The 24930-nt window shown below is 39.0% G+C and overlaps 3 protein-coding genes across 5 annotated transcripts; all 3 read right to left on the bottom strand.

Annotated features, from left to right (window-relative positions):
* Positions 1-1299: 1299 nt before the first annotated feature.
* dph7 (diphthamide biosynthesis 7) lies at positions 1300-7595 on the bottom strand. Of its 2 annotated transcripts, XM_057032146.1 has the most exons (10): positions 7570-7589; positions 7219-7361; positions 6381-6505; positions 6223-6310; positions 5489-5583; positions 5204-5361; positions 3743-3815; positions 3609-3674; positions 3061-3233; positions 1300-2163 (listed from the first exon to the last, which is right to left on the bottom strand). In XM_057032146.1, the coding sequence occupies exons 2-10, from the start codon at positions 7348-7350 to the stop codon at positions 1772-1774; spliced, it is 1302 nt and encodes a 433-aa protein (XP_056888126.1). In that variant the 5' UTR covers positions 7351-7361; positions 7570-7589; the 3' UTR covers positions 1300-1771. The 2 variants fall into 2 exon arrangements, with proteins under 2 accessions (XP_056888126.1, XP_056888125.1); XM_057032145.1 differs by having other exon boundaries at positions 7219-7595.
* Positions 7596-8746: 1151 nt separating this feature from the next.
* Positions 8747-17332, bottom strand: LOC130525399 (multiple epidermal growth factor-like domains protein 9). The gene is made up of 6 exons (XM_057032141.1): positions 16675-17332; positions 15047-15251; positions 13697-13836; positions 12045-12194; positions 11529-11798; positions 8747-10939 (listed from the first exon to the last, which is right to left on the bottom strand). Exons 1-6 carry the CDS (start codon positions 17195-17197, stop codon positions 10443-10445), a joined length of 1785 nt encoding a protein of 594 aa, XP_056888121.1. The 5' UTR covers positions 17198-17332; the 3' UTR covers positions 8747-10442.
* Positions 17333-19227: 1895 nt separating this feature from the next.
* On the bottom strand, positions 19228-24258 carry LOC130525808 (leukocyte surface antigen CD53-like). Of its 2 annotated transcripts, none has more exons than XM_057033005.1 (8): positions 24103-24258; positions 23354-23435; positions 22606-22794; positions 21866-21940; positions 21315-21425; positions 20878-20985; positions 20720-20803; positions 19228-20005 (listed from the first exon to the last, which is right to left on the bottom strand). In XM_057033005.1, the coding sequence occupies exons 2-8, from the start codon at positions 23414-23416 to the stop codon at positions 19937-19939; spliced, it is 699 nt and encodes a 232-aa protein (XP_056888985.1). In that variant the 5' UTR covers positions 23417-23435; positions 24103-24258; the 3' UTR covers positions 19228-19936. The 2 variants fall into 2 exon arrangements, with proteins under 2 accessions (XP_056888985.1, XP_056888986.1); XM_057033006.1 differs by having other exon boundaries at positions 22606-22786; positions 24103-24151.
* Between the last annotated feature and the right edge of the window lie 672 nt (positions 24259-24930).

Here is a 24930-nt window from a genome sequence, read left to right as displayed (position 1 = left end):
ACACAGGAATTTACTCTGTAGAGACATTGGTGGCGCTGGAGAGCAGTTTTACAGTCTGCAACCGTCGAAGAAGTCCTTGTCTTTCATTGGTGGATCGGATTACATTCTGCCCAATCACAGAGCGCTTCAGCAGGAAATCCCAGCCCTTGGCTGATGGTGCGCTGAAGGTGAGTCAACTCATTTTATTATAAAACACTTAAACACATTTGGTTGCTTGTGCTTTCCTAACTGGAGAAGCGGAATTCTAAGGCATTAAGATGAATTGATTAAATTTCTGCGTACCTCGTTCACCTTTATCGATAAGTGAACGGCTCGTGGCACGGTGCCTTAGGATGTAGCACAAGGTCTGTGAACAGCCTCCACTTCGAAATAAGGGTAATTCTACCAACGAAATTGGGTGTTGGTGCTATGTAATCATGTCTACGTTACTCCTACTCACTCACATTCCCAGCAGAACCACAAGTGGGTGGACAAAGCGGACATTCGGAGCATGGCTTCTCCAAATATGACCAGGGTCATAACAATGTCTATTATTGGGGATCTCAATGTCTTGCCAGTATTTAAATGTGCTGTAGAGATAACCGACCTGCTTTTAATGTTTGCAGTTACACTTAACTAGCCAGAGGACCAAAGAAAGTTCTTGATTGCCAGTTAAATCTCTGAAAGGTTTGTCCCTTTCACACCAATTAAAATAAATCTACAAAGCATGTTTGACAGAATCTTAAACTCTATCAACTTTTTGACTGTTTTTTTGCAGTGAATCATGGGGATTTTGTCCCGGTTGGTGCAGGGTCTGAGGAGAGGGGCTGACAGGATGTCTGAATTCACCAGTAAACGTGGGTCACGTACTCATAACAAAGGCCGGGGCGCTCGGCCCACTGGGCTCGCACTCTCCAGCAGGAAGTTTGTTGCTGTTCGTGCGATGATCCCAGAGCTGTTGGTGCCAAACTTGGAAGGTTTTAAACTGAGACCATACGTATCCTACAGGTGTCAGAGAGGATCTGCCACCCCAGTTACAGCTCAGAGTTTGTTCTCTGATGTAGTAGCCCCTCACATTACAAAAGACTTTAAAGAGGGAACATTCAATAGAGATCAGCTGGAGAAATACGGCTTTGAATCTTCCCAGGAGGGAAAACTCTTCAAGCTTTATCCAAAGAACTACGTGAGGTAAATGTTTGCTGGCATTCGGATCAATAAAGCTGCACAGATGTAATTGACATTATGACAAGTCAGCTGGCTTGACAAATGCAACCAAGGATGATGTGGATGTTTTGCAACAGCCAGAAATGAGTACTGCTGTTTGGTCTGTGTATTGTTTTTTCAATACTTTATTTGACCTTTGAATAAAAATATCCAATTTCAGTCCATCAGAGATTTTGTTGGGTTACAACAATTATTAAAATTACATAAGATATTTGATATCTGAGAGATCTTTTTCTCATGCATATACTAAGATGAGTAATTCCAGCATACATTCTTCAGTCTAAACATGTCTTGAATGTGAATGCGTCCTTTGAAACTTCACAAGCATACGTTGCTATATCTTTGCTTGAGCCATCAAGGTTCTCAAAATTACATTTTGTGGATAAATCTATTCAGAGAAGAAATGTTTTCAGAAAAAAAGACATTGATCTTGAAGAAGGCAACAAACTTAATAAAGTTCAATAAAATGGTCATGTCTACACTGATATGACTATTTTATGATTTTTCTCCAGTGAATTTATGTAAAAACTGATACCGTATATAAGCACGCTGCCAGTTCAGGGGTGCTTTATTGTGGTTTAGACTGCTGTGGTTCAAGATCATCCTGAACTCTGTCCCACAGCCAAATATGGAGGATGTGGTCATAAAACGAACAGCTCGCCAGTACGCAAGATGATGGCTCATCCTCAGAACTGATGGCAAGGTTGATGCTGGAGGATGAGGGTGTGTCATGTGGGATGTACTGTCCCTCATCATCCTCTAGAGAGGTCTCAAAGCTGGCAGTAGGAGACTCATAGTGGACCCTCAGGTGTCCTTCAGTCTTGGCAGGGCTGTGATCTACTTCAGCTTCAGGAGAGGGGCCTTTTGAATCTAGACTCATATGACACCAGTCAGCCCCATAAGCCAGGGAGCTATGGAGGTCATATGAGGCTACAATGGGACATGTCGTCCCAGGGCTCTCTGGAAGACAAAAAGTTAGGAACAGTCAGTCACATAAACAATCAGGAATGAACCAACTTCTATACATTATAAAGTCAAACAAGTCTGGTCTGAAAAAATACATATGTAATTGTACAGACAAATATAATGTGCCAAAATACTAACTTTTATGTTTTAATTAAGTAGACTTGTTTAACATTCAAAATGTTAGTGGGGAAAAGTGAACCCTCTGATTTAGTAACATGTTGCTCTGGTGTTTTGAGTGATTGTCCTGTGACATCAGCCAACTTCAGATTTTTCAGTGAGATTCAGTGAATTACAGGTGTTCTCTGGTTATTCTAAAGAGTTTTGTTTCACTTTAGGATGATGTTTTCACGTATGTCTGATGTATGCCAATAACCACTGTCGAAAGTCGGGACGGGTTTGTTACAGATATTCAGAAGTCTTCTTTTAGGAAGCAGAAGCTTCAAATCTTTAGCTGAAACTAAGGCTTGTTTCTTGACCTCTTTGATTAGTTTCTGTTGTGAGAGTAGAGTAGCCATAGTACCAAAGTGTCTCCATGTGTAGACTGTTGGCCTAACTGTAAACTGCTGAATTTCTAGTCTCTGAAGTCATTTACCACTTGATGTAAATTAACAATTCTAGATTAAAGATCCGCGGGAAGCTCTTTTTGGGGAGGCATGACAAATATAAGGGTATTCGTCTGTTATATCACAGTTATTAAAGATTGTGCAATTATCATAAGGATATACTTGTCAACAAATTTGATTTAATTGTGTTCACATTTTATGACAAATAATAAAGCAAACCAATGTTTAACATAATTTTGCATGGTGCATAGACTTTTAAAAATCATTTCCTGGACTCATTACTAATTAAACCATAGAAGAATATTAGTATTAATCTCATCATCCTTACCAAATGCTGATTGGCAGTTAAGGATTTTGAAGTTGTTGTGCATGCATGCAGCCAAAAGTAGGCTTTGATTGGTTGGATGCCACTTGAGCCTCCACACTCCACCCCCCATAAGACTGTGTCCAAAAGGTTTCCTCATGTTCCTGCCATCCCAGAGCAAGACCTGCTCATCATAGCTGCAGACAGGAGAAAGATCTCACTATATGTAATGACTGAAATTAACTCTGCTACAGACCAACATGAAGATGAACCAAAGTAGCCTAAACCCACTCTGGATAGCAACATTCACCAGTTCAAACAAAAAAGCAAAGAACTGATAAAGCCCATCAACTCAAATTGGAGTCAATGGATTTAAAGCTGATACAGGAAACAAATAGCCAAAAAAAAATTAAACAAAGAAAAAAGTCAAATTGTAAGCAGAATTGATAAAAAAAATCCTGCATTAGGAAGTGAGCAGTACATGCACCATACTAACAAATATCATCATTGTATGAGGGAAATGATTTATTTGTTCATATTTAACTCTCGTATCATAAAGTGTTGTTATGTACCTGCCTGTAGCCAGTATGTGTTCCCGAATAGGACTGCTGTGAATGCTGCAGACACCCATGGTGTGCCTTTGTAAAATAAATAAATAGGTCAGTGAGTTAAAAAAATAAATAAATACACCACAATCAGGACATACTCTTTACTGGTGAAGGTAGGGTGGGATGGATCCATCCTGAGGTCCCAGCCTTTTAGTTTGCAGTCATCACCACCTATATTATATATTGACACATATAGATAAAAAGAATGTAGGAAAAAAAATGCAATCTGTCTATACTCTATACATACATATGAGCTCGCACACACAAACACACTCACATACAAATATACAAACATGTATGTATACACTCACCAACCACTTTATTAGGTTCACGTGTTCCAATTGCTCATTAACACAACCTGAGTTGGGGCCACAACCGTGGCACAGTGCATTCAGGCATGCAGACATGGTCAAGACAACTTTTTCAAGTTCAAACTAAGCATCAAAATGGAGAAGAAAGAGGATTTAAGTGACTTTGAAGTTTGTCTGGTTGTTATAGTTCAGAAGCTGATCTACTGGAATTTTGACACGCAACCATCTCTAGGGTTTACAGAGAATGGTCCCAAAAAGTGAAAATAACCAGTGAGTGGAAATTTTGTGGATGAAAATTCCATTTTGATATGAGAGGTCAGATGAGACTGGGCAGATTGGTTACAGATGATGGAAGGACAACAGTAAACCAACCACTTGATATAACCAAGGAATGCAGACTACCAACGCTGAATGCACAACTCATTGTAGAAGGAGTTCAGCACTAGAAAACCATACCAATGCTACTCCAGTTAGCTAAGAACAGGAAAGTGAGGCTATAATTCCCACCTGCTCACAAAATTGGATATGAAAATGTTGCCTGGTCTCCCTCAGATGGTCAGAGAGATTTCGGCACAAACAGCATGAAAGACTGGTTTCTGGAACATGATAATGAGACTGTACTCACTGTACTCGAACGGCCTCCACAGTCACCAGATCTCAATCCAATAGAGCACCTTTGGCATGTGGTGAAACCGGAGATGTGCAACTGACAAATGTGCAGCAACTGCTTGATGCTATCAGGTCAATATGGGTCAAAATCTCTGAGGAATGTTTCCAACACCTTGTTGAAATTATGTCATTAAAAATTAAGGCAGCTCTGAAGGCAAGAGAGGGGCCGGGGGGGGGTCCACCCTTTTACTGGCAAGGTCAACCTAATAAAGTGTCAGGTGAGTGTATGTCCTTATAATTTACTACTGTCTATGATTTAATTTTATGAAAAAAATGTTTTAATATACATTAGCTCTAATAGCAATATTTTAAAAAAATATTTGTATTTGTCGGTAAGTCAAGCACCAACATAAAGACATAAATGTGAATCAAGTGAACATTAAAGATGTTAACAGCAGTGTGACATACCGGTACATGCCTTTACATTACCGCTAGCCTGTAACCTGCCAAAATCTGGACATATCTTTACACTTTCATTTATGCTTTGCAACAAAGTTTGGGTTGTTTTGGTCTAAAATAAAGATATTTGGATTTTGAGTAAGCTCTGTCTGATTTATCAAAGTTATTCTGCTGTGTTACCAGAATAAATAAGCTGTGTATCCCAATAGGAGAAGGCTGAGATCCAGGCCTCGAAATCATGAGCTTTCCACTGTGAGAGCGGCATCAGAGTCCCTTCACACATGGACAGAACATTAACACATCCAGCAGAGTCGCTGCACACCAGCTTCACCTCAGAACTGTTCATAGAAAACATCAAAACATAGCAACTCAGAATTTACCATAAGTAGGGAACACTTAGTATTATATCTGCCTTTTTAACTGGTGATGAAAAGAAGCATGTTTTCAGTCACAAGGTTGGCTTACCAGTCCTTCCTTCCAGTGGACCAATCCAGGGACAAGAGCAGACATTCTTTTCCCACCTCCTGATTGCTCAGAGGTTGTAGATAGCAGTTACCTTCCTATAAATACAGTATATACTACTTTTAATGTTCAACACTACAGTCATATCAGCAACTGCACCATCACAGGATTTGTGAAAACTATGACAATGTTTGAATCACATACTTGATTTTGGAGAAGAATAATGACAAGATACAGCCTGAAATCATCATCTATTGATAATCACAAAATAGATGAGCAGAAAATATTTAAACAGGTTGGACTAGAGTGTAAATTTGACATATAACTCATAGACTTGGAATTTGATTGATTCCCTTATATGTTGTAGTATTTTACTACTTTTCTTATTAATTCTTACTGTCCTTTCATTCATTTGGATTTATCCAGCCCCTGGTGTTTTTTCACTGTGCATTGTTAAGAGTTTGATAGCAGTTGCATGCTCTTATGGGGCATGTGTACATGTCTGTGTCCGTTTTACTTTTGCTTTGTTTCATCTGATTTTGTGGCATAAAACCACTTTGTGATACATTTTCTTTGTGCTATAAATAGAGTATGATTGATATAATACTCTTTGACAAAATTTGTCAGGACATCTTTTAGATGCAAGCATGGCAAATGTTTTTTAGACAAAGATATTAGCAAATAAACCCCCCTCTTTCCAGTCAAAAATCCTGAACTCTGACGTTCTTATGTCTTACCTCATTTTCTGAGAGCATGTAGAGATGCAGCTCTCCAGTGGCAGCTGCCATCCCCAACACTGTCTGTTCTGAAATCGGCACGTGGCACCTGATAAAATACAAACCAGTTAGTGGGACAAACAGGGAGGCAGCTGCTGCAACAACAGTTATGTTGTTACCATTTCAAATCTAAAATGGCAGACGTGTCTAGGCGCTGGAGCTCAGTCAGAGGAGTATCACTTGATTGAAACCTAAACAGGTATAAACGACCTATCCTACTGGGCGCAGCATCTGGCTCTTCCACCTACAACAATGACAAAAATGGGACACAGAGAAAGTTCAGGCAGCTGTTCCCGCTACAGTCAGATTCAAATCCTATTATAAGGTCATATTACTTTCATATTACATTTAATACACTCTGTCCCAGCCTTGATGGAAACAAGTATACATACTTCATTTATAGTAATCAGGAATTTGTATGCTTTGGTTAACTTTGGTCTGTATTGATTAGCTTTTTGAGTCATCTCTACATTCACCCATTAAAAATGACAGTGGTCAGTAATGACTCCTAGAGTGCCATCTGCTACTAAACAGAAATAACAGACAAAGCATATTTTAACACCAGAGATGGAACTTTGGGGTTCACGTTCTTGTCTAATGGCACTATTGCATAAAAACGTCTGTGGTTGTACAAAGGACCTTGGTAAAAACAGAGGAACAGCCGCACCAACAGAATGGAATCAGGCTCAGTGCAATGTGGCTGCTTTAGGAAATATAACAACAAGAAGCATTACAGTACAATAACATAGTAAATGTATTGTAACAGTCTCTCTGAGCACTGACAATACAAAATTCTCTGTTGCGCAGTTAATTCATTACCCCTGTGGGGCACATAAATGGTTCAGGGTTTATTACTTTATGTTGACTGCTTTATTGTTTATCTGAATACAAAAGTGCACCGATTATGCAGCTTTACTAAAACCTTTACATTTATATTCAATAATGCTGGGCTCTCACACTTCCGGCCAGTTGGTACGTCCCGCAGACCAGTATGTTGTTGTGGGGCGACTGGGGGCACCACTCCACGGTGTCGGCGTTGAGCTCTGTGTCAAACACATGCAGCGTTCGCGGACTGCCCCCTCCATTCATGGCCGCCCGCTCTGCACCGCCACACAGTTTAGAAAGCAGTAAACATCACATCAATGTCTATCAAAACTCAACACACGGAGCTTAGCTCTGAGTGTTAAAACGATCTAAGGTTAAAAGTGTCACTGTCAAATTAGGTATCTACAGACTCAGTGAAAGTCGCAGAGCGTAAGAAACACACATCAATTAGATAACAACGTTTCCCACTTATTGAAAACGCACCAACTCAAAATGCTGCGCGGACAAATGACGTCAAATACTCTTTCATCTACGGAAGCCTCAGTGGGGCAAACTACATTTACAACATTTTGAGTTTATTTATTTAAATCACTGGGAAATTCAAATCCTGTAATATTCTGTGAGGATATCTGCAGGTGATGGTGATGGATATGATGATGATGATGATGATGATGAGGATGATAAGAATGTAGTTAATTTTGCTGTATGTCTGAAAAAGCATCAAAGTTTAACAACAGTATATGTGGTAAATGTAAGTATCATCCTTAGACAACTTAAATCTTTCATAATAAAAGGTGATAAATAACCAATAGAGACTGTAAATTCACGTTGTTCATTTATTTATACGACGTCTCTCCATCCATTTTCTGTTACCTGACATTTATCAGGGCATCCTCTACTCCGGCATCAATGGCTCTACAACTGCTCTACACATAGTGCTGGAAGCTGCACAGGTTGAGAGCAAATCCTGCCCCAGACCTCCAACATTTAGGCAGAGAAAGGCTTCCAACATCATGGATGGCTCCATGCACCCAGCAGGCCTACAGTGCCACTCAGGAACCCATCTGGAGCCACCTCAATGCCCATTATCCTAAAGCCTAAACCCTGATGTATACTACAATATATTTGATTATACCTTTTTTTATTATATCTATCTCACTTTGTGTGCTTTAATTATTCCTTAGTTTGTTGTGTTTTCAAGAAAAAAAATTGCAAACATTTTGAGGAAAGATTTACATTTCTGTCCAGTACAAAAGGAAATCTGGTTAGATCTATTTATGGACATCTCCGTGATCACTGTTGGTGTGTCTGTTAAACTGTACTTTTCTTTGATTTTTTTTTTACAAAAAATTAAACAGACATTAAAAGATTCCCCCCGACACTTTGTGGAAAGAGTATGACTTGATCAAGTGAAGGGCTTTGAAATGTTCTAGTTTATAAACACATTAATAGTCCATTAACTATTTCACAGGCACAGTAAGGAAAGAGAAAACAAAATTGCAAATTAATTTATGTGAATTTATGAGAATTAAATTAAACTTCATAGTCCAAGCATTAAAAACAATAACAATATTCTGTCCCATCTTTTCACTTATTACGTAAGTCAACAGTCTTCAACTGCCCTTTGTGTGTTTCACAAAACCAACACTTTCAAAGGAACTTATGTCAACAGCATGTATTTATTTTCCATCAGGACTTCAGTGATTTAGTTTTGGAAGATATTCCTCAGAAAGGTGTTGACAAAAAAGGGCCTTATTGTAACATTTGACTAGAACAGTGAGAAGAATCACTTACTAAAGTCGTCCTGACTGTTAAATCAGTAACAAAACTCAGAAGATCACATTCTTCAGCCAGACAATGAAATTCACATTACATCACTACTTCAGTGTGTGAGCAGCAGTCAAGATTCACAACCAGCGGAGCAATTTTAAATAACACGTTACAAGTCAAAATGTATAGGACAAAGCTGCTTCAGTGCAGAATGATGCATTCAATCAATCAGAAAGTTAAGATCAACAAAACAAAAAGCTGTGAAATGCGACTTTAATCAATACTTTATTTGAGATTTGGAATGTGATTTTGGGTAAATGTGTCAGTTTTGCAGTATGTATGACCACTCCACTCATAACAAACATGAATATAAAATGTTGCAGTGACAGTGAACATGTAGTAGTCCTGGACAATAATAAGGCAAATATTTACATTCATGTACACCAATCATATTTACATAGTCACACTAGGAAGAAAGCCAGTACCTGAGGAGAAACAACAAAGCTCTGGTGTATGGAAAAAAATAAAAACAGCCAGGAATGAAGTATAAATATTGTTTAGGATGATTAAGTTAGTTTCTTTCATACTGTAAAATATTAATCAATTCCATGGCTAACATTTTGTCGTGTTTGTTTGGAGTCTTCAAACCCAAATTCTGGAGATGCTGGATTAATACTCAATGATTGCAACAGATGGATTGTGCTGAAGGAATAGCAATGGGTTACTTGCAGTTCATCTTGGTTCAGGTAAGCTGGCATGCTTTTAAAATAAAGACAGAAAGCTATAAACATTGTGAACATTGAAACACCGCCGTTCAGGATGTCTGTTTTTTTGGCTCTGGGTGTGTGCATAAAAGCCATGCACCAGCATAAAGTCTTTTTTCTTTTAATGACCCGGCTAACATGCCTAAATACTAATAAAGGATGGAGTTGAACTGTGAAACTCTTGAGTGTGGGATGAAAAGCTGACACCTGATGAGAGCCATCCAAATAGCATGTGCAGCTCTGCAACACAGTGACACATTAAAAACTGAAAGGGGTAAGACCTTAATCCCAGTTACTTCAGACAATTAAAAAAAAAAAAAACAGTCATAACTGTTGATTCTTTGCATTTTTCCCCCATTACAAACAGCCAAATAAATAAATACATAGCATAAACAATCAGGTCAATAAATAAATAAATAAATAACAGATAAATTAATAAATAATCAGATAGATCAGAGAGATAGCCAGATAAAAGTTAGAGATAAAATGGATAGTTAAGAGATAAGTAACCACACTATGAATCAAATCTCGGATTTCACTGTACAAAAATTCACATGTGAAGCATCGATTGGAGAAATAAACATTATTTGGAACATAACAACTAAATAAAATTAACCAACAATCATTCTTTCACAGCAGCACCCTTTGCAGGCAGTACTTTGTTCTTTGGACCTGTTCATGATGAAATCATATGAAAATTTTGTCTGTCTTCCTTGATCAGAAAACTCTGAATACCACCATAGGAAAATCAAATCTATACGAAGGAAGGGCGTGGCATTCCTGCAGCTTTTCTGGATCTGCATCGTAGGTCTTTAAAAAGTATTAAGCCTTGAAACAGTTGCCCTGTGTGCTCAGTGTCAACTGCCCATTGGGCACCACTACATTAGACTCATCCTCCAGCAGACCAGACACATCAGCATTGGGAATACTGTCGTGGTAACTGCTGAAGCTAATGTTGTCCTCTTTCAACTCAATGGTCCAGAAAGGTGCGTTGAGTTTGCGGTTCTGGTACTCCCGGTACATGTAGACCCCTCCCACGAAGCTCAGCAGCAGCACCACCACCAGGATGATGACAGCCAGGATGATTATGTTGAATTGCGTCCAGGAAACCTTAGTCAGGGCTGCAGTGGTGTTGTCTGTGGGGCTGCTAATGCTGCTCAGCATTGCCTGGGTGATTGCTGCAGTGCTCAGTGGGGCAATGAAGGTGCTGACAGACCTGGGCACAGATGTGACTCCTGCTTTATTCACAACAGTGCTGCTGGTACTGGCAGAAGGGGAGACTGCACTTGGCGTGGAGGTCTCTGTCATGGTTCTGGTTGCTAATAAAAAAGAAAATACTTTAGATTAGACACTACATTTCTTGGTTTTCTCTTCAGAAACAAAATGCCACCCCATAGGTTTTTAATTGGATTAAGGGTCGAGGCCTCGACAGGCTTCCATAACAATCTTGTTAATCAGTTAATCAATCAATCAATCAATCAATCAATCAACCAACCAATCAATCAGTCTGTCCGTTAACTGACCTCTGACCCACTCAGAGGTTTTGTTTAGCATCCTTAGTATAACTTGTTTATTTGCATGTAAGCTATATGTGCCAGTTTCTATCTTCTCTCTAGGATTCTCTCCTACTCTGCCTCTCCCTTTACTCCTCTACCCAGCTGGCCAGCATGCGGCTGGTGAACCTGTTCCTGGTCAATGTTTTTTCCAGTAAAAAAATTTGTCTTTACTGCCACTGTTGCTTGATCAGGGATGAGGATCTGGGGTTTTTCCCTCAAGCACCTAAGGACGCTCCTGATTGCAACAGGCGCTACTTAAATTAAGCCAAATTTAATGAAATTCAAATGTAAATTTTTTCACATCAGTTTTTTTTGTCGATCATCATCTAGCTATACTTCAGTGGGGGCTTACCTAGACTGCTGCAGTTATGGGCCTTGGCATCCCCAATGAAGCCTGGAGCACAGAGATGGCACCAGGACCCAGTGGTGTTATTGGTACATTGAAGGCAGTGTCCAGTTTTAGGGTGGCAAATCTGGGCCGGGCCCCCTGGGTCTGCATTCCCGTTACACTCACAAGGAACACAATCCTTGGATGATTTGTATAAACCAGCACTGCATTCATCACAGTGTAAACCAGCATAGTTGGGAAGGCACAGGTCACACTTCGGAAAGCCACTGACACCTGTTCAGTCACAAAAACACAATATTCTTTACATACTTAACATGAACAGTAATTAACATTAATAATTACAATTGTTAAATAACGTGCAGTTAGTAGACAAGTGAAAGTGAATTATACAAAACACAGCATTACTTGTATCAGGATGCAGTTTTTCATCCTACTATTCCCATTATGATGCATGATGGGGTCCTTCTCAAATGCTTTTTGAGGATGAAATTGCAGGTATAAGCTTGGATGTATACCGACCTACGTGACAGAGTCCATTTGATGTGCTGTTGGAGCAGGGACAAGGTAAACAGGGCTCAGTCAGTTCATTTTCAGGGTTTCGGTAGAAACCAGGCTTGCACACCTCGCAGTTGGACCCTTGCGTGTTCCCCTCGCAGTTCAGACACCATCCTATTGGACACAGGTTTACAGCTATGTGATACATCCACAGCTTGCTCTTGACAGATCATAATAACTATTTTGTGATTGATAAGAAATGTGGAATGGCCACGGTTGACACGGAATAGTGGAAATGTCTTCTAAATTGCGTAAAGGTACATAAAGACAAGCAAATGGGTAATATGTCCAGAAAGATCTAGCCTGAACATTGTGGACACTGGAGAGCATCTGTTCTGCAAAAGGTGTGTACAGATAAAGAGCCAATGTAGCAGTAGAGTTTTCCATAGGAAGTTTCCTGGCAAAACTAATGGTCCTCATTCTTACAAGCTAAAGAAAATGAAAATAAAATGAAGAAAAAAGAAGGGGCAGTGGTAGGTCAGTCGGTAAGGGAGTGGGCGGAGAATTGGAGGGTTCTTGATTCAAGTCCCTGCACGTACAAAAATCTGGAAGGTAATCTGGTAGTAGATATGAGCTTTTACTGGAATCAAAATCTATAATTTTATCAAAAGATGGAGAGACTTAGATTAAAGAAAATGTATGTCTTGATGTATAAATAGATGCTGTGTGACGATGACAATTTTCCTGCCCATCTCTCCACTACAGACCACATTTCCTGATAGCGCCTGCCAACATTACTGGAAAGTGTCCCATCTAGTTTGGTGCTTGCTGAAGAAAACATCCAGATGTTACAGGAATTTATTCAATGATGAGAAATGCAGAACTGTAACTCATGAAATAAGATACTCTACATTAGGATGCAAATCTTATGACTGGGCTGTAATAAAATAATTTGGAGGTTAAAGTAGCTTAATAATTGAAATGTACCGGTACCCTTTAATATGTGCTCTATGCTGGTGTGATATGCACAGATGGTTCCTTGGGAACCAACAGAAGTCAGAAAGAAGCAGCAAGTACTTTCAAAAATTCAATGCAATTAATTTAACATACACAAATCTGTGCAGTGCAGCAGAGATCCTCAAAACCCTGTTATGTATATAAGAAGTGTTAAGTATAAAAACTGATCTCCCTGCAGGTGGACAGAGTTGAAATGCTTGGATGTAACTTCCAAGATGGCCTTAGCTTGGGGGAAAACAAAAGAGCATAAAGCAAAAAAGTATTAAGACTATGGTGTTGTAGTGGTAAACCACAGATGCCAGGCTAACAGAGTAACCAGATCCAATTGGACAGGTTTTAACCAATGAACGTTACTCATCTCAGACCTTGTAGGCAAATGTGTCGAGGACAAGGAGCACTTTAGGCCCTTTTACGCAACATTTTCATTAGAAAGTGCAAGTTTAGTTTGGACTGTCCATATACACTACAATGCCTAAAACTGGAGTGATACAAAAATGGTTCAAAAAGGGGTTCCAGAGTAGAATGTTGTGACATCAACACATCCGCTGTTGTTTAAACGCAAAGCAGATCAATCACGAATTACTGCCCCTTCGTTCTGGAAAACAAGAAGCTTTCATATGCTAATATGTATGTGGTTAGTATCATGGCTACCAACTTACCAGACTGTGGATGGCAGTAGCTGGTGTGGTTGTGACAGTGACATGGTCGACACCCAGTGCTGCTGAAGTGGAAGAAACCCGGATGGCATTCGTCACACTTGGGTCCATACACCCCAGTCTTACATTCACAAATTCCTGAGCTAGAAGGGAAACAACAGTCTAATTAAATTCTAAATACATTTTGATGTCACACCTAAATGTCAGTTTTACTGCTTCCTTAACATTAAAGATTATTTTACTGGTCAACTACACACCTGTGATGCTATTAGTTGTGAAATTTAGACACATAAACCTTCACATTATGTATGTACAGTTTGGATAGACCTTCTAATTCAGAGCTTTTATCTGATTTTGTATCATTTTCAACATTTCAGACTAATAAATGTCATCCCAATTGGTTTTAGGCTGGGTCATAGTGGAGGCCAGGCCACCTGACACAGCCCCCGCATTACTCTCCTTTTTTTAAAGGCCCTGTCCAGAACACAGGGCATTAAAATGCCAATGTATGCCAATTTTTTAATATATGGATGTTTTGTGCAGATGGAATTGGTGTTTTGGAAGCCTGACTATGCTTTTTTTTTTTTTTCCCCCAAAGCGCCCCCCAGAGTGGATGGATCCCTAAATATTGCCACCAACGTTGTCTTCTTGTGTGGTTGTAGTTTGTTTCGCACATGCTTCATACTTATACAATGCTCCATTTCTTCTTCCCCATTTTGATGTTATGTGTCTATGCATTACAGTGCCACACATTGGTCAGTTGTATATATTACAGCATTTCAGCTGTTACTGTTGTTACCAAAGCATATGTTGCCCTCACTAAACACAAACCAGCTGGATAGTAGTAGTTGGAAGATGCAGCTTCTGGGTCACAGCCAAGTCTCTTCAGGTTTGTGTGCACAAGTGCGCATAAACACAGGCTAACTCCCGGATAGACTTAGTGTTTAATGGCGTTACCTAACACCAACAACAAACATACATTTGTCATTTGATTGGTTGTGCATGTCACTGCAGTCAGTTTCTTCTGGTTGGCTGTTGATGGGACTCTGTCTGTTACCTCTTCTAGTACAGTTATTTTTATTGTAGCTTTTGTCATACCTTATTACTGATCACAGAAGTGATAAGGACACTAGAGAGATCCAGGGCCGCTAACCAGTCAAGCAAGATAAATGTGCTGCACTGGTCAAAGGTGACTGGTATAGAGCCACGTAAACACGAAAGACTTTGCCATTTGAGGGTCACCATATTTACCAGAGTTAATGTGTAGCTTTACAAAAATAACAGCAGTGATTGCAGCATAGAGGAAAGTTTCAGTGTGTTATCAAACAACATGGGAATCAGAAAAGAGCTGACCTGTCACAGAGAAGATGCACCGCTCCGAAAGAGTCACATGCACAGGCCAGACAGCCGCTGGTACCATTGGTAAAGAATCCATCCTCGCAGTCCTCACACTGTAGGCCAGTATAACCAGCCAAGCAGGAGCACTGACCAGTGTCTTGATCACATTCATCTGGGTCCAGAATGCCCTCAGCACCGCTGCTGCAGTTACATCGGTTGTCTGGGTGGAATAAAATACATGGAAATAACAGTGAACAACAGAGGACAAATACTTTAGCTCAGCCTTTTCAAATCTGCTTAGTGAACAATATGACCTGTTGGTACCTAAATAAAACTGACTGCACAAAACAACTGCAGGGCTACCTAGGCCACAACACTAACATGCGCTGTAAATGCCTCGCTCCCATGCTGCATCTGAGCACAAGGACTCCATAAATGTGACCCAGGCCACGTTTATGCTTACATAATCATGAGCAAAAATGGTGGCTTTATATATATATATTCATTAAGGTAGCTGCAAGTAACGCATTTGTTATATTGCTGTATTTCAGGTAGAAATACCTTTTGTTAATGAAAATAACAGTTAAACTTTTTTTAACTTTTCTCTAATCACAAGCTGAGGCAGCATACTACTGTCAAACTTTAAACAAGACAGCACACAAAAGAAGAATTTCCCTTAATAACACACAATAAAGAAAGACTGTCAAGTCATTCAGGAAGAACAGCACTTTCTCAGGTGTTGAGAGTAATGGAACCCTGCGCAGAGAGAGCTTAATCTTTAATTTTTTGTGCATGAGAATGAGTGTCAGATATATGCAGAATGACGTCTTCAAGAATCAGACCTGGTCTCTATAGAACAACACACAGCATATGAGGCAATATTATGATTTTAGGACTTCAGCAGCTTTCTTTTTCCATTACATCTAAAAAAAAAATCTCAAATCACTGTTCATTAACATGCAGATACAGATTAATCAACATCAATAGCTATTGGCTCAATATTGAGTAAATTCATCACTGGTTTATGACACTAGTTTTGAGACACAAATTGTAAAGTTTCACCACAGAAGGGAAATATTTAGCTAAATACTCCAGGAGTTTTGAGAATAAATGCAGACCCTGATTCTGGATTACAGAGACTTCGGGGGTGCGCAGAGGGTCCCACCCTGCTTGCTCATTCGTAATTTGTCCCTTTTGATTTGCAGAACCTGCCTTCCTCTGGAAGAGCCGGCTCTGCTAACAATAACGACGCAGCCACTTCTTCTAATTCCCGTCAGGATGCAACACAAAGAAGCCCAGATTATCTGTGCACGGATGGTCTGGCTGGACAAGGAGCCCCCCCCAACACAAAGCACTTTTCCTCTCCACTGTCAGCAAATCTGTGAAATTTGACGAGTGGGCTCGATGCTGATTCTGAGGACAATGGTTATGTGGTTATCTAAACCTACTGGTGTTGAAATATCCATAATATAGCGGGTAAAAGGTGAAATCTACCGATTGTTGCTCTATTCGTCTGGACCAAAACATGGGGGCAGCCGGCTCATCTATTTGACTGTGAGACTGCTTTTTTTTTTTTCAAATTATTTGCTTTATTAGAATCAAATTTCAAAAAGATAGCTGGATGCAGCGCGATAAACACCCACCTTGAACGTTTTCCGCCGAGGTGAACGATGTGTCCGTGTTGTCTGAGGCCCAGCCATAGCTGCCTGTTTTCTGGGAGACCATGAACATCATCCCGGGCTGCTTCTCCGTTTTATCTGAACTGAAAAACGTCGTCTTTGCATCAGTGGATCTTTTGTGCGTTAGTCTTGAGATCTGCCCTGACACCTGCTCCTGTGAAGCAGTATTTACTCCGATCTTGGGTGCGGTAGCAGAGCCGCTGTTGCTGGAAAGTGTTTCAGACTCAGGAGGGCTCGGGCCCTCTGGATTAAAGGTGGACGCCAGCATTAGTCGAGCAGAAGGCTTAAGAGTGATCCCTCTCCCTGGTGAAGAATGAGGCATGTCGGTACGGAAGATCTGCCAGGTGCCTGAAGCTGAGACCCGCTTCCCGTAGACAGGCGACACATCGTTTGAACCGATGCGGGGTGCAGCCTTCGAAAGCCCAACATACGCGTAAACAAAGATCAGCAGCAAAGTAATGTTCATTATTAAGGACGATCGCCTCATATTCAGCCTCAGCTCTCCATGGAAACTGCAGTAACGGTCTCTAGCAGACCTTTTCTGAATGGACGCAATGGACGCCTACACCATCTTCTGTGACCCTGCTGCTGTGGTCATGAATAGTTAACCTGCTCTGCAACCGAACTTGTCCCGCCCCTTCTAACGGCGCTCCCCGCCAATAGGCGTTACTTACCCGCCTCTTCCGGTCTGGATAAATAATCCTGGGAAAGAAAATATTCAATATTTACGTTATGTAAATGCTAAATAGGCTATAGTCAACTCTAACTCCCTTTATCTCTCTTGCTTTGTCTATCTATCTATCTATCTATCTATCTATCTATCTATCTATCTATCTATCTATCTATCTATCATACATACATACATACATACATACATACATACATACATACATACATACATACATACATACATACATACATACATACATACATACATACATATGCTTGCAAGTGCACACACATCCATATACTGTAAATACTTACAATATAAACACAAATGCACACTTACATATGCTGTTGCCCGTGAAGCTGGCATTATTTTGTTTTCAGACACATTCCTCTTAAATTCCTCTTTCTATACATCCACTGTGTAAATGCAAAGCATAGCGTTTTCAGTAGCAGGATTTCAGGAAGTGGCCGGCTGCTGTCAGACTGCACAATAAACATAACGCCCGCTAGCACAATCTGAATATTATATATTCTGATATGAATATTGTATTCACCCTCTGTACTATGTACAGGTATACAGGGGCCGAGTATCCATTTATCTGGATTAGTGTAAATATACATCCTCTTTGTATATTCCGAATTCTATTCTATTTTATTTTTATCTTACTTGTCTCTGCGTGCTCTTGCTGTCGTTGTGCTGTAAATTTCTCTGTGTGGAACAATAAAGGATCTGAATCTGAATCTGAATGCTGTAAATGAATCATCTCTCAGACAACCTCAACAGCTTCTACTCGTGGTAGAAGGTGGACACTGTCCCTGATTTCCTGTTGTATACTGCCACAGTCCTGCTGACAATATCAAAGGTGTCTCACCTGAGCCGAGGACAAACAGGAAATCAGCTCAGGTGAGACATTTCTGACATTGTCAGCAGGACTGTGCCAGTTGTATAGTGGTCCTGTGTCCATCTGTGTATGGTGGCTAGTCTCTTCATATCACAATCTTCTCTGGGTTGTTGTTCCTGCTGTTGCTTGTGCTCCTTTAGTTTTACATTTGTATTTACCCTTTGTCTTTTATTTAATGTGCTTGAATGTAGCTGAGAACAGCAGCTTCTTAAGAGGTCTAAGTGATGTTTAGTATCTCCTTGTGCAGGGTGTCAGCGATGGTCTTCTGAACTGTCCAGTCAGCATTATTTCCCATGATGGAGGAGCCTCCTGAACCAGCGGGAGACCATTTAAAGGCTCAGGGAACCTATGTTGCTGTCAATCAGCTAATTAGAGTTAAACACCACGAGACTCCAATATTGAACTTTTGACATTTGGGATTTTCATTAGCAGTAAGTCATTATCACTCGAATTGAAAGAAATGAACACTAGAAATATATAATTCATCTTTCTTCTAGCCACTTGATGAGTTTTGGAGGAGAGCAGAGCAGAAATTTATGTAACCTGTGTGTATTTTATAATGTTTAATATGAGCTTCAACTTTTGAAGTGAATTAATAAAATAAATTAACTTTATGATGATATCCCTTACTCTAACCCTTAAAACCCTTAAAACCCAATTCTAACCTCAACCTTAAAATGATGTCTGAAATGTCAAACAGCAAATTGACATTGTGAGGACTAGCTAAAATGTCTTCACTTTGATAGCAGAATACTCAATATATAGCAAGTACCAGAACACACACACACACACACACACACACACACACACACACACACACACACACACACACACACACCACACACACACACACACACACACACAATTATTACCGGTAGTTTGAATTCATCCACTGATGTGTGTTTTTAGAGACTATTGGATTTTAATAAATCATAGACCCAAGGGGGAAGGTTAAAACAGACGTTTAATCCAGACAAACGTGTCTATATGAGAAGCTGATTAATCAAGTCAATCAACAGTTGAAAAAAATAATAAACTAGGACAGAAATTCAAGCAATTGTCTAATCAACCTGAAGCTTAAACATATGAGATGACTGCTAAAAGAATGACAGGAAGACAAGAAAAGGTCATTGTGGCATGGTATGAATTATGCACCTTGCTCTAGTTTGTGTAGTCATGTCTAGTCATACGCTGACAACTGTGCCAGGTATTTCAAAAACATGACAATATGCCAATAAACACTGCATATGGGTTTCCTGGAGCATCAATGAGATGTTGCATTTTAAGAGAATTATAAAACATTTCCCGGAAATGTATTGTTAATGCTAATTATTTACATTTTTTAACAAGAACTCTTCCTCTTGAAGAAAATGTAGCAAGTTTGTTGCAAAACAGAAGCATGTCGTGTGCAGCAAAGAAATGTGGACCAGGTCTCTTGTGGTTTGGGGGCTGAGACAGAGCTGACATATAACTCACATATAAAGCTCAGCAGTACATCAGCAGTGAACCATGTGTAAATAATTGCACACTCTTTGATTTTATTGGATTTAGTACAAATAAATGATTGAAGGTTTATGAATCTCCGTTATCATAGGGAAGAGGAATCAGCAGCCCTTAAGCAATATGCAAATACCAAGAACAGAAGTGGCCCCTTTTCACTGATAACCAAGTCCACGTCGTCCCATGTAGCAAAAAAGGGGGATGTTGATACACATACAAATAAACTGTGAAGAAACAAGACAAGAAAATGAAAAGGGTGACTCGTATTAAGCACAGATAAAGTAAATCTGCTATACCCCTCACCATGGCAGGCAAAAGCTGGGCTCTTTTACCATGGTATTCTATTGATTCTCTCACCACAGCTCCTCTCACTTTAGCCAGAGAACCCATCTAAACCCATGTACTACCGGCATTTCAGAACAATTTGAATAGGAATATAATGCCATTTAGATAAAAACACAGTTTGTTACAGGCTCGCTCCTATTGGCAGGCAGTGTGAGTGCCAGACACAGGTGCAACCGCTGATTTCTTCACCAACAGTCCTACATCATCGAATTGTGCTGGAAGTTGAGGAACAGACTGGTCGGCAACATAGCGGAAAACAATACCTCCCTTTTTCCCCATTGTAATTAAAATTTCCCCCCTTTTAAGATGCAACACTGACAAGATTGGAGAGATTGAAGCTCCACCATTGTACCTGCCATTGTTGTTTTGTTTTTCTATTTACAGTGGACTTGTCATGAGATCACAGATGTCCTGACCTTAAACATGAAGCCCCCCCCCCATCGTTTGCTGCAGAAGAAACAGGTCTGCTCACAATGTGAACATCACCAAAGAGTATTTTTTAACCAGGTGTACCGGCACGTAAAATCTAAATTCATCTCCTACTTTGATTTACATGTTGGTACAGACATAATTTACCTCCAAATGTACTATACCTGTATGATAAACAAGGTGACAACACCTGCACCTGTGCTCTGAAAGTTGCTTGCGAACCAGTTCTTCAGTTTTCCGAAACAACCCTAAAGAAAAGAATGCAAACTATCAATAAAGAAAAACATACTGGCATTTTCAAAAACACACTATAGATTATTACCTCTTGCCAGTTTTTGGAATGGACGCTGTTGCAGGGGTCTTCCACGCAACATGATAATGGGGTATTATTTTTCCAGTCTTCCACCCCATGAACGCCACAACATCTAAACTAATCAAAAAACAGTTTCAGAATAATATACCTCTATACATATTCAAAACCTATTATTTGAGCAAGGTTAATAACTAAATTCCATTATGTAAATCAAATCTTGTTCAGCTTTTGTCCCAGAGGAAAGAAACTGGTCTAACTGGAGCGTTGCTGTTTGGAGGCCTAGGCTGTGCCCTTGAGCAAAGTACCCATTGCTCCTGCCCTGTGTGTGTTCACTGCTGGTGTGTCATGGATGGGAAAAATGCAGGTGTCAAATTCACTATCACTAATTGGTGTGGATACAAATAGTTCAGTTTTTCTTCTTTTCAATGGAATCATTGATTATTTACCAGATTCTGAACGGCATCAAGTTGATCTTTAAGGTTCCTATTGTCTTCTTCACTTGATAACCTATATATCTCTAAACTTTGTTTCAAGTCATTCTCCATGTAGGTGTCAACCTGTAAGACAATTACTCACAGTATAATTAAACCTGCCAGTTTACGACACAATAATGTTATTATCTTTACCATATCTTTCGATAATTTACTGTTTTTCTGGTAATCTAAAACATGACATGCACCACGATCAAACACAGCAACCATTGCCATTTAACAGGGTAATTTCATGTGCACTGTGATGAGGAAGATGAAGGTGATGGGAACATTTTACTCCATAGTAAAAAAAAGAATCCAATCTAATGATGGCAAGGCTTATGTTAGTTTTACTGGCAAAACAAATGTTTCCAAAGATCAAAATACTGAATTAAGTGCTACATAGAGTGGCAAAGCAGTTCACAACTTATTGACATTATAAAACATTACTTTCAGAACTATTAAGTGTGATTAAATGCTTTTCAATCATGAGACTGAAAAAGCAAAACCAATGTTAACTTTCCTACCTTTCTGCTGTAGACCAGGAAGACACAGGCCATTGCAAGTTCTACCAGCATCAGGATAAAAAGCAAGATGAAAAACTGGAAATTCCAAATGTCATGTCAGTGCATTAGTATTATCTGTACTTCATGTTATTGCTCAGTTAGCTGCCAGTAACTCAAGATTGCTGTATTTTTTGTGATTATTGGATTCACTTTTATCACTTTTACCTCATAGAATCTAGATTTGAATTCATTTAGTTAGTACTCAGGATAGCTGCTTAACTTAACCCTCTTTAGGTTCATTACAACTGGCAGCACCTTAACATATTTAGTTTCAAGAGACTTACCGGTAGCTTGATTGCCATTTACTTTACATACCACGATCTGAAGACTACATTTGGTTCAATAAGACTTTATAGTTTCTGCAGTTAGAGCTTAATTCCCTAATGGTGTCTTCTAACATTAAATTTTGTAATGTGAAATCAAACAGTTGAACAAAAAAGGGCATTTGGAAACCTTTTGCAGGTCAAAGTATGAATATGCCATAAAATACAATAGAAAGGAAAATTCATGCAACATTGTATTTTAACATTAACAAAAATTATATTGTTGTTCAAGAACACAGGATTGTGTAGAGGCTTGACCAATTTGGTTATATTTGAAAACCCTTAATTGTTACTGAATTCCTAGAAGACTCTTGTTTGAATAAGATTATATAAAATATTGTACATATTCAATAAACGATTAAAAGGCTTCATACTTACACTGATGAGCATGCAACGATTTTCCCTCATCCCTCCAAAGACGCCGATGTAACACACACATGCAGCAATGGTACCAGTAACCACTAATGTGTTGGAAGGGTAGATGGGCCAAAAGGTAGTGGAGAGGGCAGGAAACTTAGAGTGCATCATCTGGAACTCCCCAAAAGCTATGACAAAAGCACTGCACAACTCCAACACAAAAATATATACTTCTTAAATTCCCTTTAAATATTAAAGGATATTTGAACATTCAAATATTAACAGATTTAAGCATCAACTTATACAGTTCATGCCTACATGTCCAAAAAATAACACATTATGGCAAAAATATTTGCAGCCATTTGTTAGCATTACCAATGTATTCATTAAGAAATGTATCATTTATTTATACATTCATTTAAGAAATCAGCAAACATGGGGTATTAAAAGGTTGAAGAACATTTTATTTGTGCTAGTTCACAATGCCCACTTGACACAGAAGTTCTTCCAGGAACAAAACATCACTCATTTGCCTGTTCCTCAGATCTAAATATAACTGAGAACTTTTGGGTTATGTATTGATCTTTTTTTAAGATCAATCACCTTTCAACCAAAATCTTTTTCATGCTGCACAGGCAATAATTTTGATTGTTAGCAAACACATGGCATTTTTTGCTCACGGGTGGAATATATATATTTTACTTTTTAACTTTTTTAATATTTTCTTTTGTACAGACTTTTTGCTATATAGGAAGCTTAAGCAACTTACCCAGCACAACAGGTTGAGACTCAACAGCAAAGTTTTCAAGAAGCTAATACATGACTGATTCATCTCTTCTGTTGATATTCTTCTGTAAAAATCAACAGATTCATTTATGAAGATATTAGTTTTGTTTACATGATCACTAGTGTGAAAACCAGTTTTTCTTGACAGAGAGATCAGAAGAAGAAGGTAGTTGTTGTGGATGGTGTGTAAAGAACACCACTGTTTGGTATGGCAACACTCAACTGTTATGGGTCACCAAGTCCCAAATGTTCTGTGTGGATAGGACACAATTATATGTACAAATTTGTATCTGAATATGAAGTAACGTTTGTTGTCCTGTTTATTTCCCATATAAACCCTTTCCATTCATTTCTAGTTTTTTTTTCCAAAACCACTTGAGCTGACTCAATTGTTGATGCATAATAAATATTTTGAAAGAATTTGCCAAAATACGTTTTGTTTAAATGTGTAGTTTGTGTGGTTTAAAATATTTAGTTTATAATATCTCTGATTTAAAAATGGTATTTTAAAGTTGACCAGACCAATTCAGCACTTCATGAAAAATGACAGTTCAAGAAAATATGGTTCTGCATACTTGTGATCAAAATACATTATTCTAATTTAATAGGAAATTATTTAATTAAATCTAAAAACATAATACTATAACTATAGTCTATATAGTAACTATAATATTTCATCATTACAGGTTTCAAATAATTGTATTTAAATGTAATTTTAAAAATTGGACTTACCTTTGATGATAATGTATCCACCAGCAATCGAGTGACTGGTATGGTCGACAATAAAGTTCTAACTGACAACAAACTGTAGATGCAGTGTAGCCACGGCCCACCTGACAAGATCTATATATGACAAAAACTGAAGAGGAGTGTCCACAGAGTGTGGAGTCACTGCTGTCATTATTATGGCAGTCTTAGAAAACAATAGTTTTGTTAAGTTAAAGCTAAATAATAAGGGTGGCTTTGTTTCATACAGCTGACACAGTATACAGCCCTCTGGTGTCCCTTTTTGATGTAGGGCTCAACGAATGTCATCTCAAAGTTTTACTGCACAATAGTCGACTAATATTAAAATTATAAATTAATACATAGTATTAAAATGTCCAAAGACAATCAATCATGGCCTTTGCACAGAAAAGTGCAGGTTTTAAACATCACACCTTAGCATAGTCCCACCTGGGAGAATTTCAATTGAAGATAAATCAGCCAATAAAAAGGCTGCAAAAGGACATGCACACCTACTGGAATAGCGCATACTACATTATACTGTTTCCTTTTGAGCAGAAAAGGGCCCTAGGAATATCTGAGTCCAAACACGAGCTTCCCCAACAATGTCACCACTCACCAAGTGGCTAGCTGTGGGGAAGAAATGTGTGTTCTGACTCCATTTCAAAAACTGAAAATAACTGAACTTAAACTGAAAAGTAAGCCCATGCACTGTTCTGGCATCATTCCTGGTGTGACTGTAATTTTGCTGGTAATTTTGGTGGAGAAAATGAAGAAAACCTGCTGCTGCAGATCAAATCAAATCAAATCAATCTTTATTTATATAGCGTCTTA

This window comes from Takifugu flavidus, chromosome 5, assembly GCF_003711565.1.
Source record: "Takifugu flavidus isolate HTHZ2018 chromosome 5, ASM371156v2, whole genome shotgun sequence".
Classification (NCBI taxonomy): Eukaryota; Metazoa; Chordata; class Actinopteri; order Tetraodontiformes; family Tetraodontidae; genus Takifugu; species Takifugu flavidus.
This window is presented reverse-complemented; position numbering and strand designations above follow the sequence as displayed.

Bases quoted from the DNA above. Each gene is read 5' to 3' on its own strand.
- dph7 (XM_057032145.1), bottom strand. From the start codon at position 7,350: ATGAATGGAGGGGGCAGTCCGCGAACGCTGCATGTGTTTGACACAGAG. The intron at 5,362-5,488 runs GTAAGCCAACCT...TTCTATGAACAG, and splicing joins TCCACTGGAAGGAAGGACTG to TTCTGAGGTGAAGCTGGTGT. The intron at 3,816-5,203 runs GTAACACAGCAG...TATATAATATAG, and splicing joins TACACAGCTTATTTATTCTG to GTGGTGATGACTGCAAACTA.
- LOC130525399 (XM_057032141.1), bottom strand. From the start codon at position 17,197: ATGAGGCGATCGTCCTTAATAATGAACATTACTTTGCTGCTGATCTTT. The intron at 15,252-16,674 runs GTGGGTGTTTAT...TATTCCACCCAG, and splicing joins CTCGGCGGAAAACGTTCAAG to ACAACCGATGTAACTGCAGC. The intron at 10,940-11,528 runs GTAAGCCCCCAC...CTTTTTTATTAG, and splicing joins CCATAACTGCAGCAGTCTAG to CAACCAGAACCATGACAGAG.
- LOC130525808 (XM_057033005.1), bottom strand. From the start codon at position 23,416: ATGAATCAGTCATGTATTAGCTTCTTGAAAACTTTGCTGTTGAGTCTC. The intron at 21,426-21,865 runs GTAGGAAAGTTA...ATTGTCTTACAG, and splicing joins TCCTGGTCTACAGCAGAAAG to GTTGACACCTACATGGAGAA. The intron at 20,006-20,719 runs GTATAGTACATT...GTTTCTTCACAG, and splicing joins TCACCTTGTTTATCATACAG to TTTATTTGTATGTGTATCAA.